At 48.9% G+C, this 12,991-nt stretch overlaps 1 protein-coding gene across 2 annotated transcripts in view; it reads right to left on the bottom strand.

Moving 5' to 3' along the window:
* The window catches only part of adamtsl3 (ADAMTS like 3), a 214,425-nt gene that overhangs the window by 25,178 nt on the left and 176,256 nt on the right, over nucleotides 1-12,991 (bottom strand). For both annotated transcript variants that reach the window (XM_087833725.1, XM_087833320.1), the window contains exons 18-20: nucleotides 8,101-8,311; nucleotides 7,833-8,012; nucleotides 6,158-6,311 (exon numbers count right to left, since the gene is read on the bottom strand). In XM_087833725.1, the coding sequence (XP_087689851.1) occupies nucleotides 6,158-6,311; nucleotides 7,833-8,012; nucleotides 8,101-8,311 (545 nt within the window). The remainder of the gene's footprint in view (nucleotides 1-6,157; nucleotides 6,312-7,832; nucleotides 8,013-8,100; nucleotides 8,312-12,991) is intronic.

Here is a 12,991-nt window from a genome sequence, read left to right as displayed (position 1 = left end):
GCTGCGTCTGCTGCATCTGCATCTGCTGCATCTGCTGCATCTGCTGCGTCTGCATCTGCTGCGTCTGCATCTGCGTGTGAAAAGTGTTGTAGAAGCCTCAGTAAACAGCGAGAGCTCGCCTCGGCCGGTTCACGGCGAGCTGGTAGCTTCCTTTATCTAACACCGGCGATATGTACATATGTAGTAAAGCTATTGTTGTGACTCTGACATTAACGAGTCACTCACTGAGTTTAAACTTTACTTTAACAGCTGAGTAACACTGCGTGTTACTGCGTTCTTTCAGAGGTCTTACCCAGAACCTCCGCAGTCATCTCAGGGACCCACGGTGACGAGGTATGTGTTTAGGCTCAGAGGCCCTCTGTGTTTATTTGAATTCCCGACTGTACTTTACTTAACATCGAGCAGGACGGCTAAGTGGATTCCTCAGAGCTTGCGGGGGGACGCGGGTCAGGCCGCGTGACACCTCTGCGTCAGCTAAAAGCAGAGTACGTCCTAACAAGTACGAGCAGTTTGGGTCTCTGTGAGTGATGATGGTTATAAACCACGCTGATCGATGGTCATACTCAGGGCATGAGAAAATGCAAACAACACCTCCCTCTCTCTCTCTGACCCGGCTTTTTGCTTCTACCATTAACTCAAATAAAAGCTGTGAGCTGACGGCACAGACGCTGATACAATGAGCACGATCAGTGAAACAGAAGAGCGCTTTAAGGACATTCTGACGTTTGATATTGGGTCATGCTGAGCAGGGCAGGACTCTGAAACACTGGACAGAGCAGCCGTGCACAGATCTACGACTGAGCGCTGAGACCGGATTCATCACATTATGTCTGCTTTGGATTTGTGACCTCAGGAAAGTCTTTTCTTTCTTTGTAGTAAAAACAACTTGGCTGCACTCAGTCCTTAGCGTTTAGCACTTCCTGTTCTCATGTCCTGAAGTTCTTGGTTGTTTTTAGACAAGTGAAATATGTTCTGTGATTAAAAGAAGATCCAATCAGACCATCAGTAAAGGTTTTATATGTTCCAACAGGGGTGTGTCTAAAGCAGGGCAAGGGGTGACACCCTCCCCTGAAAATATGGAGCCCCTCCATTAACACCTGTGGACTAGAGTGCTGTTTATTCTACGTGTCCAACGCTGCTGGAGGAGAGCAGCAAGAGACAGAGGTGAGGTTTACAAGATGTAGTGAGGATTGCTGTGGTGGATGGTTGGAGACGTGTCGCTGAGGAAAAGACAGGCTGAGCTGAAGATGTTCAGATGTTGATTGGGAGGGAGACAGGAAATGAGTCCATCAGAGGGACAGCTCAGAGTCAGGCTGAGAGGGTTTTCAGAGGAGGGGGGTGGAGGATGAAGATGGAGCTGCCAGGAGGAAGAGCTCACAGGAGGTTCATGGATGTAGTGAAGGAGGACATGCAGAGGATGCTGGGACAGGAGGAGGCAGATGATCCACTGTGTGAGTTTAGCCCGTGATCAAAGAGTGGGCCTGAACACATCAGCCATCTGGGTTAAAGAGTGAAAATTATAACGAAAACAAAAAGCATTTTAAAGTTTGGTTACAGCCCAACGTGCAGCTGCAGATCTGCCAGGATGCAACGCTGTGCTGCAGCTCTGCTCAGCAGGACACTTGAAAAGGATTCGGGTTATTTGGCCTGTTTGCTGCAGGCGACGTCTGCAAAAAACAAAACAGGTCCTGTGGAAGAAATTTCTTTATGCTCAACACGGAGAAAATATTCAACTAATGAAAAACAACCGCATGCAGCCGCATTTCCATCTACACGAGGTAACTAGGTTATAAAATATAAATGTCATTCGATCTGCGTGAAGTTCAGCCGGTCAGGAAAAGACGCTCGTCAGCCTTGATAACTTTTAGCCGAGCAAAATATCACAGATCCACACGGAGGTTACCGTCCAGCCAGCAGGCTGCACACGCTGCTGCGACGAACCCTTCACTTTGTTGTTGTGCACACGCAGTACGTCTTCAAGTGTTTCCTGACCTCTGATGACGTGCTTCATCTCAACACTGAGCCGGCCGTCGTCCTTTAAACTGGCTCCGTCACTGTGAGCCTGGCGCCTCTGTCACCTGACCACGACGCCGCACCTCTGCCCTTAGTTCGGGGAGACACCAGCAGATTCAGACGCTCCATGAGGACAGGAAGCCCGCCCTCGATTTCCAGCAGACGTTAGATGATACTGTAGTTGATGCTGTCAGGATGCTGCTGCTGCTCGCTTCACGCCCCAAATCAAAAATGGAGGATGCTGCGAAGCGGCTCGTGGTGCTGCGATGTCCCTGATACAGAAACCTGTCAAACAGGATGATTACACGGCTTGTTTAACGGCTCTTTGCTAAAATGTCGTGGAGTTCATCACCTGACAGAGTCAGACTGTCGACACTTGAAAGGACACAGACGACCTTTAAAAGCTCGTGAAGGATTCTTTGGAGCACTGGGTGCTTTTCTCCTGATCCTCTGATGATCAAACGAACGATTAGTGAGATTGGCCTCCCGCTGATCCAGCGTAGCACTGACAAATCCCCACCCCCGTCCTGTGTGACAGATATCACAGCTCGCAATGTTTCCAACTCGGTCTTTGGAGCTGCCGTCACTTTCTCTAACCATGCGGTGACTGAACGTTTGTTACAGCTGCAGCGAGGCCGGCTGGACCAAAGTCTGCAGGATCTGAGCATTGACATGCAAATTCATTTGCAGTAGTTCCACAGCTGGCATCCCGGCTCTCTGCAGCACAAGCTTCCCTCGTCAGTGAGCTGCAGCGACCACGGCGGCAGCACCGGGTCTCAGCAGGTCTCTCTCTGCTTTTCCTCCAATTCTTTCCACTCAATTATTAAACACATTGAAATTAATGAGAAGGGGAATTACGGCAACTTGCATGCTCCACGTTTTGAGGTTTCTGTCAGCAAACAGAGTTCAGAGTTGTTCCAAAACCATTTTTAGATCGTCCCGTTTGAGTTTGAGCAGGCGCACAAGTTCTGGGCAGAACTGCTCAACCGTCAGACGAGCACCTCTGAAGCAGCCGACGGCTAATTTGCACTAAAGCGTCGTTTCAGCACGGCGTGATCGCACGCAGGACATGAACACGCTGAGAGAAGATGCATGTCTGCATGATCACCATCACTGTCTGAGAGTTCAAACTGGACGCTGTCAGGTGTGAGCCAACAGGAGTCTGCCCATAAAGTCAGCTGCTTTGACTCGAACACATCTCCTCTGCATCGCGTCCACACAGCTTCCACTTCAGCCGTTACATCGCTCATGGTTCTTCTAAACTGACCTGAGGTCTGTGTGAGGAAGCCGTGTGTTTGATTCCCTGCTCAGCTGCTTGCGTCTCTCCTTTCTCATCCCTGACCAAAATAAAGAAGAACACCAACTGGTTCCAGTCCGTGTCTGTGTGTTCCTACAGGCTGAAACGCAGGACTCTGGTTTCTCTCGGCGAGAGGAAGACGTTTAACAGGCAGCTGTTACGTATTCTGTTGTTATTGATGCTCCAGTTACAGTAAAAGCAATAAAAAACAGAGTAAAGGTCATATTCACTGAAACAAAATGTCATGTATTCACTAAATGTCCCACCCTCTAGTTTACATGCAAATATAATCTCTCCCTCCCTGCAGAGGAAAGTCAGAGAGCTCATTAGATGAGCTGCTCGTTTTCACAGTGACGGGCTGTTTGTTCAGTTCTTCCATAAAAACTCAGAAGGATATTATAAACAACAATCCCACACACAAAAGGAAACATTCCCACACACAGTAGCAGGTTTTCCTGTCAGCACCCTGCAGCCAGTCTGAAAAAATGCAAAACGTCCGTCAGATCTAACAGAAGCAACGAGAGTCCAACAAATCTCACGGCACAGATGTGTGGGAGCTTTTTCTGTGGCTCTCAGATGAGAGCGACAGCAGTCTGTCTGGTCCTCTCATCATGTTAACATGTAGAGTTTAAGGCTTCTGGGGCAGGCGGTGCAAAAAGCCACGTCGTGCCAGTCTTATTCACCAGATCTACTGCAGCTTTGTTCACGCCTGAGCAGATCCAGGACACAACGGAGAAGAAGAGAGATCTGAAAAGAGCAGAAGCTGTCTGTACACACCTGAGAAGATGATCTCTAAAAGGAGGACGGCCATATTTGAATCAGGTACGGTTTATTTATATGAGCTGATTCTCAGAACTCCTTAAACATTTCATACATGACATCATGTTTATATCGAGTCACCTCGAGCATCTGTTTGCTCTGAAGACTCTTCCACTGACCCGACCTCGGCCTTGATTAGGCGGTAATATCCGAGGCGGCAGCTGGAAAAAACATTTCCTGAAACACACGTGGACTCTCAGGACTCACTCTGACATTTGCGAGGCATTAAGTCACGTGTTGTGCAGCGTGCGGGCGAGTCGAGGAGGATTAGAAAAACAGATCAAACGGTGACTCTGATGTTGGACCAACACCGAGGCGTTCATTTCACACAGACGTCAGCGAGCGGCGTCTCCTGCAGCTTGGCCACAGTCATCACGTGAAGTCATCGGCACTCACTGAGCAGCTGCTGAACCCGATGCGTGATTTTCACATAGGCTTCCCACACAGCATACGTGCACGCATATTGCACAGCACGCTGTGTTAGCGTGAAGATTGGCCAGTCTGAGTTTCCGCACGGGGCCGGGGGTGTAAACACTGCTCAGAGGCCCGAGGGTGAGACTGTTTCACCAAGCTGTAATCTGCCATGTCCCAGCGACAGTCCTCCTCACAGAGAGTTTATATCACAATAAACAACATCCATCCACCCTTTTCTGTCCGGGTGGTGGAGGGGCTGGACACCATCCCAGCTGCCACATCAAGTTCTTGCATCACCAGTTAACCTGTTTGGCTCTGATGCACACACGAGGACGACACGCAAACACCACGCAGAAAGCCTCTGGGCAGATGGTGGATTCAAACCCAGGACCTCGAGCTACCCACTGCCGCCCCGGTCCACATACAGACCTCTAAAAATGAAAAAAATATTCCACCTGACCCGTCACTGACAAATCTAACCTTCCTACTGAGATATCAGCATGTTTTCAGAGTTTCAGGCCCTGTGTGTAGAGGGAGGTAAAATTCAGCATCATCTGTGGATACTGGAGATATTTTGACGTGGCAGAAATCACGGCAAGAAGCAAAGAAAAACCCATCTACTGATCAGATGGATGGTGGTTCAATCCCTGACTCTGATCAGATACCAAAGTGTCCTTGAGCAAGACACTGAGCCCAGAGTTGCTCCCGATGCGTTCACTGAGTGTTACACAGAAAGCACTTACACACTTAGACACAAACTCTTTCTGTGAATGTTAGACACATGAACAGGCTTCTGTTTAAGACTATGCTTCCTCCTCACCATCACCCAGCCATCCTGTTACCCAGCTGCTCAGGTCAGTCTGCCGGGGGACAGCTAGCGGGTCCTATGCTACGACCGGCTACAGGGGCCTGGCTAGCTAAGGGTTTTTCAGTGGTGCGAATCCGAGTCTCCCATTCAGTGATGCTGGCCTCCAGAGCTGCAGATAGACTACATTTATAACAAATATCATTACCGCTAAAGGAGGCAGAGGAGTAACTAAACACCTGACACAATGAGCAGGAGGGACAGGTGAAAAGGCCATGCTGCTAGCGAGCCGGCTACGCTAAGCTAAGCTAAGCTAAGCTAAGCTAAGCTAAGCTAACCCTGTCACTGTAAATTAGTGAGTGAACACACAGAGTGGGCTTCGGATGAAGCACCTGAAGATTAGACTATGAAATAAGACGTTATGTGTAAGTTTTTAATTAAACTGGCTACACAAAAACACAACTGTGTGTTGGAACAGGAACAGGAAGTGATACGAAGAAAGAGCGAACACCAAGTGACAGCGCCACCCAAAGGAGACCACCAAAAGAGCGGTTCCTCTGTGTAAGAATGGGTGAATGAGGTTTGTTGAGTGCTCATCTAGAGCAGTAAAGCGCCGTCTAATAACCAGTCTATGTGAATTAAAGCGTATCACCTGCCTTTGATCAAGTCAAAGCAGGTGAAACAGCCTGAACACGAGTGTGTGCGTGTAATAAATGTGCATTAAATTAGGGATCAAACACAGTGTCCCCCACAGATGGTCACAGGAAAAGTGTCTTTTCCACAGGACGGACGTGTTTGTGTGCTCTTACTGGGACAGGCCATCATGCGGCAGGTTCGTACGAGCGGCGGGGACGGTAAACCCGAGCACTGCTCCCTCGCCACCGTCACCTGACGGCCCGCCGCTGTCAGCTGGAGGCACAGCAGCTCCCGGCGCTGGATCCCCAAACCGCAGGACACGGAGCACTGCAGAGGAACGTTAGACACGGCAGAAAGGTTTATGACAGATCTGCAGGACTGGGTCACACTGGCTGATTCTCCTGTCAGGTGTGGTTAAAGTCAGGGAAAAAGGAATTTATTCATTGGAATATTTGATAAGGTGGTAACATATGCTCTGTAGAGAGAATAGACTCAGATTCTATTATTTTATTCCATTGAGCTGGCAGAATAGAGCTGGTCTGTTTGTGAGTGTAAGGCTAATGTTTGTCCTTCTCTGTTAACATTATATAACTTCAGGTTGTTGCACAGTGAGAAATGGTTCATGTTATAAACTTACATTATGAGTTTTAGAAAGTTGGTACCAGGTGTGTGTTTTTCCCCCAGTAGGGGGGCGTCAGGTATACTGGTGTAGGACCTTCAGTACATATCGAGCTCAGCACACCCACATCTGGCTATAGTCACCCCAAACATCTGCAATCAGATGGTTTTCAGTGGCCCATCTACCTGCCTGTGTGTTAGCATAAATAAAGTGGGAGGATACGGCAAAACCTGAAATCATGAAAAAGTGACTGATTTGTTCCTGGACTCAGATTTGCACTTTTTTGGCAGAGAGCACTTCTTTGAAGCTGGTGCAGTGTTTTAATGGCCTGAAACAGTTTTGTCCCAGCTGTTATTATTCATCTGGTTAAGCTATAGCAAACTGTTCACATGTCTGTTCCATTTATTCATTTTTAATGTGAATCGGTGTATTTATAGTATTAGTGTTTATAATTTGTTGCCTTTCTTGTTCTTTAAGTTCTGCAGCGCTCTCTCTTTCCTCCCGTTTATTTCCTTTCCGCTCGCTGTCTGAGTTTGATGTCTGCAGAACGGTTGCCTGCTTCTCTAACTGCAAAACAAATCTACCTGAGGGGCTGAACCTGAAACAGCCTGGCTCTTCAGCAGGAATGTGTTACCATGGCAACCACCAAAATTGATTTGTAAAAAAAAAAAAAAAATCAAGACGTATCGACCGTATTTTAACCCGAATCACTGAAATACTGAAGCAAGCAGCTTCAAGTTACTCGACTTCCTGCTATCACTGAGACCCAGGAAGGCAGCTGTAGGTTTTCTCTAACAGCAAACACAGGAAACAGGCAGGAATATAACGCTGACGTGCAAATTTCATGCACGGAGAAAAAGCTCAGGGTCCTTTTTTAGGATGACATCACTATATCAAGGTTTGCAAGCAAACAGGCAACGGGTATTTTTCTTACCAGTACTCGTGAAGAAAAGACAAAGACCACATGTGATGGTTTCATGCTTAATGGTCTTGTCTCTCCAAAACAAGCTCCAGGCTGGGTTTGTGAGTACTAACCCTGCTTGCCTGCACAGACCTCTGGTTGATCAGGCCTGCCTCTAAGCACTTCCTGCATCTACTGCACTCTGATTCCTGCTGAAGCCGTTTAATCTAACTCTAATTAAAGACACTGGCAGCACAATCCAGCTGCAGCTTAAATCAGACGTTGCACAATATGAAAAAACAATGACATTTCTGCACTGTGTGCTCACCTTTCCCCATTCTCCTCCCGCTGTGTAGGGCAAACAGTCCATATTGCCACAGCCTCTGTTTGTAGCGGGCTTGGTTACCTGGCAGGCGTCGTCCCCCAGCCGCCTGTAGGCCCCCGTGGACAGGAGCTGCTTACAGTACACCTTCCGCACCTGAACACCATCACCACAGGTCTGGGAGCACTGGAGGGAGGAAGCAGAAGAAGAGCGAGGAGGTAGAAAGACAGGGCATTAATCACCCTCCGTACACACACGCTCAGAAAGTGCGTACCTGCTGCCAGGGCTCGGTCTCCCAGGCTGGAGGACAGTCCACCTGGTTGCAGGGCTGCAGGATGGCAGGTCGGAAATCTGTGCACGCGTCCTCTGAAATAGTCTGAATATCTTGTTGGTCGACGGACAAAAGACGCATGCAAAACACGCTCCTGGTTTGAATGCCGACACCGCAGGACGCCGAGCAGCCCGTCCACGCCGTCACCTCCCACCTGCCGAGAGAGACGGAGCTTCAGACAGCGAAAGAAGCAACAGAATTAATCAAAGGATTAAAAGACACCTTTGTGTCACCTCGTAAAAGTATGATCAAACACACTAGAATACACTCAGGGACTGCAAATAAAGACACGAGAGGCTTCAGGTATGTTGGCATCTCATGTGGGGGAGATGAAAGGATTCACTTCTGAAACACTCTCACTCTGTCCAGCATCGTTTTTAGGTGACGTTAATCACGATGCAGAGCCGTGCTGCACTTTGGTTATGTAAAACATGTCTGATGTTGCATCAGCTGTGCACTCAAACAAAACATCACAGATGTGTTATGATGCATGCACCGTACATACAGAAAGCTGCAGGTGAACAACAAGGGCGATCTGTAACTGCATGGACGGTGCTGATGAGCCAATCAACAGCCAGACCAGAAACCTATGAGCCAATCATGTGGTTGCACTGATGCACAGGCTCACAGCAGTTTCAACTGTGTGGCGGGAGGTGTGACTGTCAGTGCTCAGGTGGGAGGAGCCAGAGGCTTTGGACTGAAGCCACACCCACCTCGTTTTTAGTGTGTGAGGGGCAGCCAAACAAAATTGGCATAAAGGTAGGATGACTATAAAGGGGGAGGAGCTAAACCGAATTATACCAGACAGAGGATGAACTGAGGGGCTGCACTGAGGCCAGCATCAGATAAAGAAGGATTACTTTGAACTGTGAATCATGCAAAGCAAAGTCCATGAACCCAAATGTTGAGCCAGACATGAACAGAATATATCTGTTTGAATTTCTCACACAGAAACTTTCTTTAAAAGACTTTTATTCATCTGTGCCGTGACTAACTCCATTCACAGTTTGATGACCTCGGCTTTTCATGTCTCTTGCCAGACATTGCACTATTCGCCTCATTTTAACTTCAGACAGATCGCTCTCTCCACACGCTGCCCGAAAACTGTGATTCTCTTAATAAAGCTGAACGACCTCTTTAAGGAGGTTTCTCTATAATTAACAGGACCTGACAAACTAATTAAAACCCCATCTGACGCTGACAGCAGTTATCTCAGAAGATGTGGGAATAACACAAGCAAAAACTAATTGAAATGTCGCATGCATAATGATGTGGAACGGAGTGTAAATGTATGCATTTTCTATAACTGTAATAACACATTTAAAAAAAGTCTTCACACTGTTTTGTGTAGAGATAATGAGCTCAGTAACATCTGGGTTTTTGCTTGGTTGACCTGATGATTGATCAGTTTGTGTCTTTTTCAAGCTCTTCTGTGTGCTTTGGCTCAGCAGGAAGAGATTTAGTTTAGTGTTGAGTTTTGCTTTGCTTCTCTCATGTCGCTGCACTGATGACTCGATTGGGAAACCCTGAGGAATCGGAGCGGGTTTACACCCAGATCCCAGTTACCCACGAGCATCAGTACTGAGCTCAGTAAAGTCAGAAAGAGTGGTACCTGTGTGACATGCTCCTGTGATCAGGTAACTTCTAAGATTCCGTTTTTCTCAACCACCAAATCTACACGTGTGGGGAACGTGGAGTCACCAACATGCCCACTGTGGGCCATCGGAGCAGCTTTGATCAGCAAGCATCACCTGAGATGGGGAGAAGACAAGTTCTACACCCGCTGCAGGCATCCTGTCCTCAACAAGGGACTAACAGCTATTAAGAGACTACGAGCGGCAAAGTTCCTTAAACACATCGTGACAACCAGCCTGAGACCATGTCCTGTGCAAAACCACCAAAACATTAGACAAGCTGAATTGTCAGCTTGGAAAGGAAGCTCACCAAGAGTGAGCGACTGGGCAGCCAAGTGAGGGACCAACCAGGTGAGGGACCAACCAGGGGAGGGACCAACAAGGTGAGGGACCAACAATGTGAGGGACCAACAAGGTGAGGGCCCAACCAGGGGAGGGACCAACAATGTGAGGGACCAACAAGGTGAGGGCCCAACAATGTGAGGGACCAACCAGGTGAGGGACCAACAATGTGAGGGACCAACAATGTAAGGGACCAACAAGGTGAGGGACCAACCAGGTGAGGGACCAACAAGGTGAGGGACCAACAATGTGAGGGACCAACAAGGTGAGGGACCAACCAGGTGAGGGACCAACAAGGTGAGGGACCAACCACGTGAGGGACCAACAGTGTGAGGGACCAACAAGGTGAGGGCCCAACCAGGTGAGGGACCAACAAGGTGAGGGACCAACCAGGGGAGGGACCAACCAGGTGAGGGACCAACAATGTGAGGGACCAACCAGGGGAGGGACCAACAAGGGGAGGGACCAACAAGGTGAGGGACCAACAAGGTGAGGGACCAACAATGTGAGGGACCAACCAGGTGAGGGACCAACAATGTGAGGGACCAACCAGGGGAGGGACCAACAAGGGGAGGGACCAACAATGTGAGGGACCAACAATGTGAGGGACCAACCAGGGGAGGGACCAACCAGGTGAGGGACCAACAATGTGAGGGACCAACCAGGGGAGGGACCAACAAGGGGAGGGACCAACAATGTGAGGGACCAACAATGTGAGGGACCAACCAGGGGAGGGACCAACCAGGTGAGGGACCAACAATGTGAGGGACCAACCAGGGGAGGGACCAACAAGGGGAGGGACCAACAATGTGAGGGACCAACCAGGGGAGGGACCAACAATGTGAGGGACCAACCAGGGGAGGGACCAACCAGGTGAGGGACCAACCAGGGGAGGGACCAACCAGGTGAGGGACCAACAATGTGAGGGACCAACCAGGGGAGGGACCAACAAGGGGAGGGACCAACAATGTGAGGGACCAACCAGGGGAGGGACCAACCAGGGGAGGGACCAACCAGGTGAGGGACCAACAATGTGAGGGACCAACCAGGTGAGGGACCAACCAGGGGAGGGCCCAGCCAGGTGAGGGACCAACCAGGTGAGGGACCAACAATGTGAGGGACCAACCAGGTGAGGGACCAACCAGGGGAGGGCCCAGCCTGGGGAGGGACCGACCAGGGGAGGGACCAACCAGGTGAGGGACCAACAAGGTGAGGGACCAACCAGGGGTGGGACAACAAGGTGAGGGCCCAGCATTGTGGAGCCTGATTGGCATTTGTGTTCATTTGACTTCCTGCTGCTTTCCTGGAGGATGAAGGAACTGATCCATTAACTTCCCCCGACGTCCACCTGACCTAAATCCAACACAACACCTCTGGGATGTTATGTTTCCTCAGACTGTCCCGGAGCTCAGTGATGCTCTGGTCCAGATCTGGGAGGACACCATCTGTTCTCACATTAGGAGCATGCCCTGACATTGTCAGGCTTATACACAAGCTCCCGGGGGCCCTAAAAACTACTGAGTATCATTTTGAGCTGCTGCAATGAAACATGAACAAATGTGACTCGCCTGCTGCATTATTTTTTCAGCCCTCTGTATTTTGATTATTCACATTCCCAGGTCCATATCAGTATAGATATCCCGCATGAGTCTTTTCACGTTGAGGTCTCACGTGTTTTCAAAGTGTTCCTTTATTTTTTTCATCACTGTATTTTTCACTTCATAGATAATGTTTTCAGCTGCTGGTCTCAGTTATTTGCTGCACAAAAACCCCAACAAGGACAAGGCTGCGTAATCCACTCTCACTGTGTGGGATACAAGATTATTCCCAAATGTCCGACCTGACTGCTGACGGCGGCGGACCACAAACTACACACAGACCTCATACAGAGCGCAGGTGTCTTTATCGTGTTCTTTCAGTTCACAAGGTCAGAGAAACCACAGGGAGAGACACGAATCCCAGCTGAGGAGAATGATGTATAGCAGTCACATGCACAGGCTGAGTGGGAGAGAGTTATAGAAACACAGCAGAAGAGGGAATAGGGGAGGTTCTCCACCTCCCCGCGCTCTCGCTGCTGGACTCCCAAACTGTCAGGCAGCGGGCTCCACCCCGGGAGTGAGGGGATTACTCACGTTGTAGGGACCTAAATCTGTTCACACAATCATGTTATGAGCAGAAAAAGCAAGTCAGCAAAACATAAATCATCACATTTTAATGTGAAGACATATTTTAAGGTTAAGGTAAGTCTCCGAATGAATCTATGATGCAGCGTCCTCTGAAATCGTGTGTGTGTGTGTGTGTGTGTGTGTGTGCCTGCACTCTGCAGCTGCTTCCTGTAAATGTCCATTAGAGGAGGAGGCAGAGATAAATCACTGCGTGTGAATCAGTTTGTAAGACTACTGGACGGGCAAACATCCATCCGGTGCCTGGAAATGTGCTGGAAACTTCCAGCTCACACACCCACTCACGCTGCTGGCTGAATATCAGGAGCACATTACGCTTGTTGGGATTCAGAAAACGGGTCATAATCAGAATATGTAATCAAAGTGTAAAACTGAGAACAATGTGAAGCAGATTTGTGTGTTTGAGATGTGTTTTTGGCTTCATCCTCTCACTAATGTTACAACAAACACATGTGAAGGCTTCTAACTGGAGTTAACGACACTGGATATAAAGCATATACTGTGAGGCCACTGTGTGCTCATCATTTCCTGTGCTTAATGGCACTTTGGCAGAGCTGGACTTTGCTTATTCCATGTGTAAGGCTGTTGAAAACAGTGCAGCGCAGACTCAGCTGGGAACCTTCTGGTCAGCCTGGTGCTGCTGGTGTGATGATGTAGAGCAGCGGTCCCTAACCC

The sequence above is a fragment of the Neolamprologus brichardi genome, chromosome 1 (assembly GCF_056152115.1).
Source record: "Neolamprologus brichardi isolate AB-2024 chromosome 1, ASM5615211v1, whole genome shotgun sequence".
In the NCBI taxonomy this organism is placed as follows: domain Eukaryota; kingdom Metazoa; phylum Chordata; class Actinopteri; order Cichliformes; family Cichlidae; genus Neolamprologus; species Neolamprologus brichardi.
Note: the sequence above shows the minus strand (reverse complement) of the source record. Positions and strands in the feature narration are given on the sequence as shown.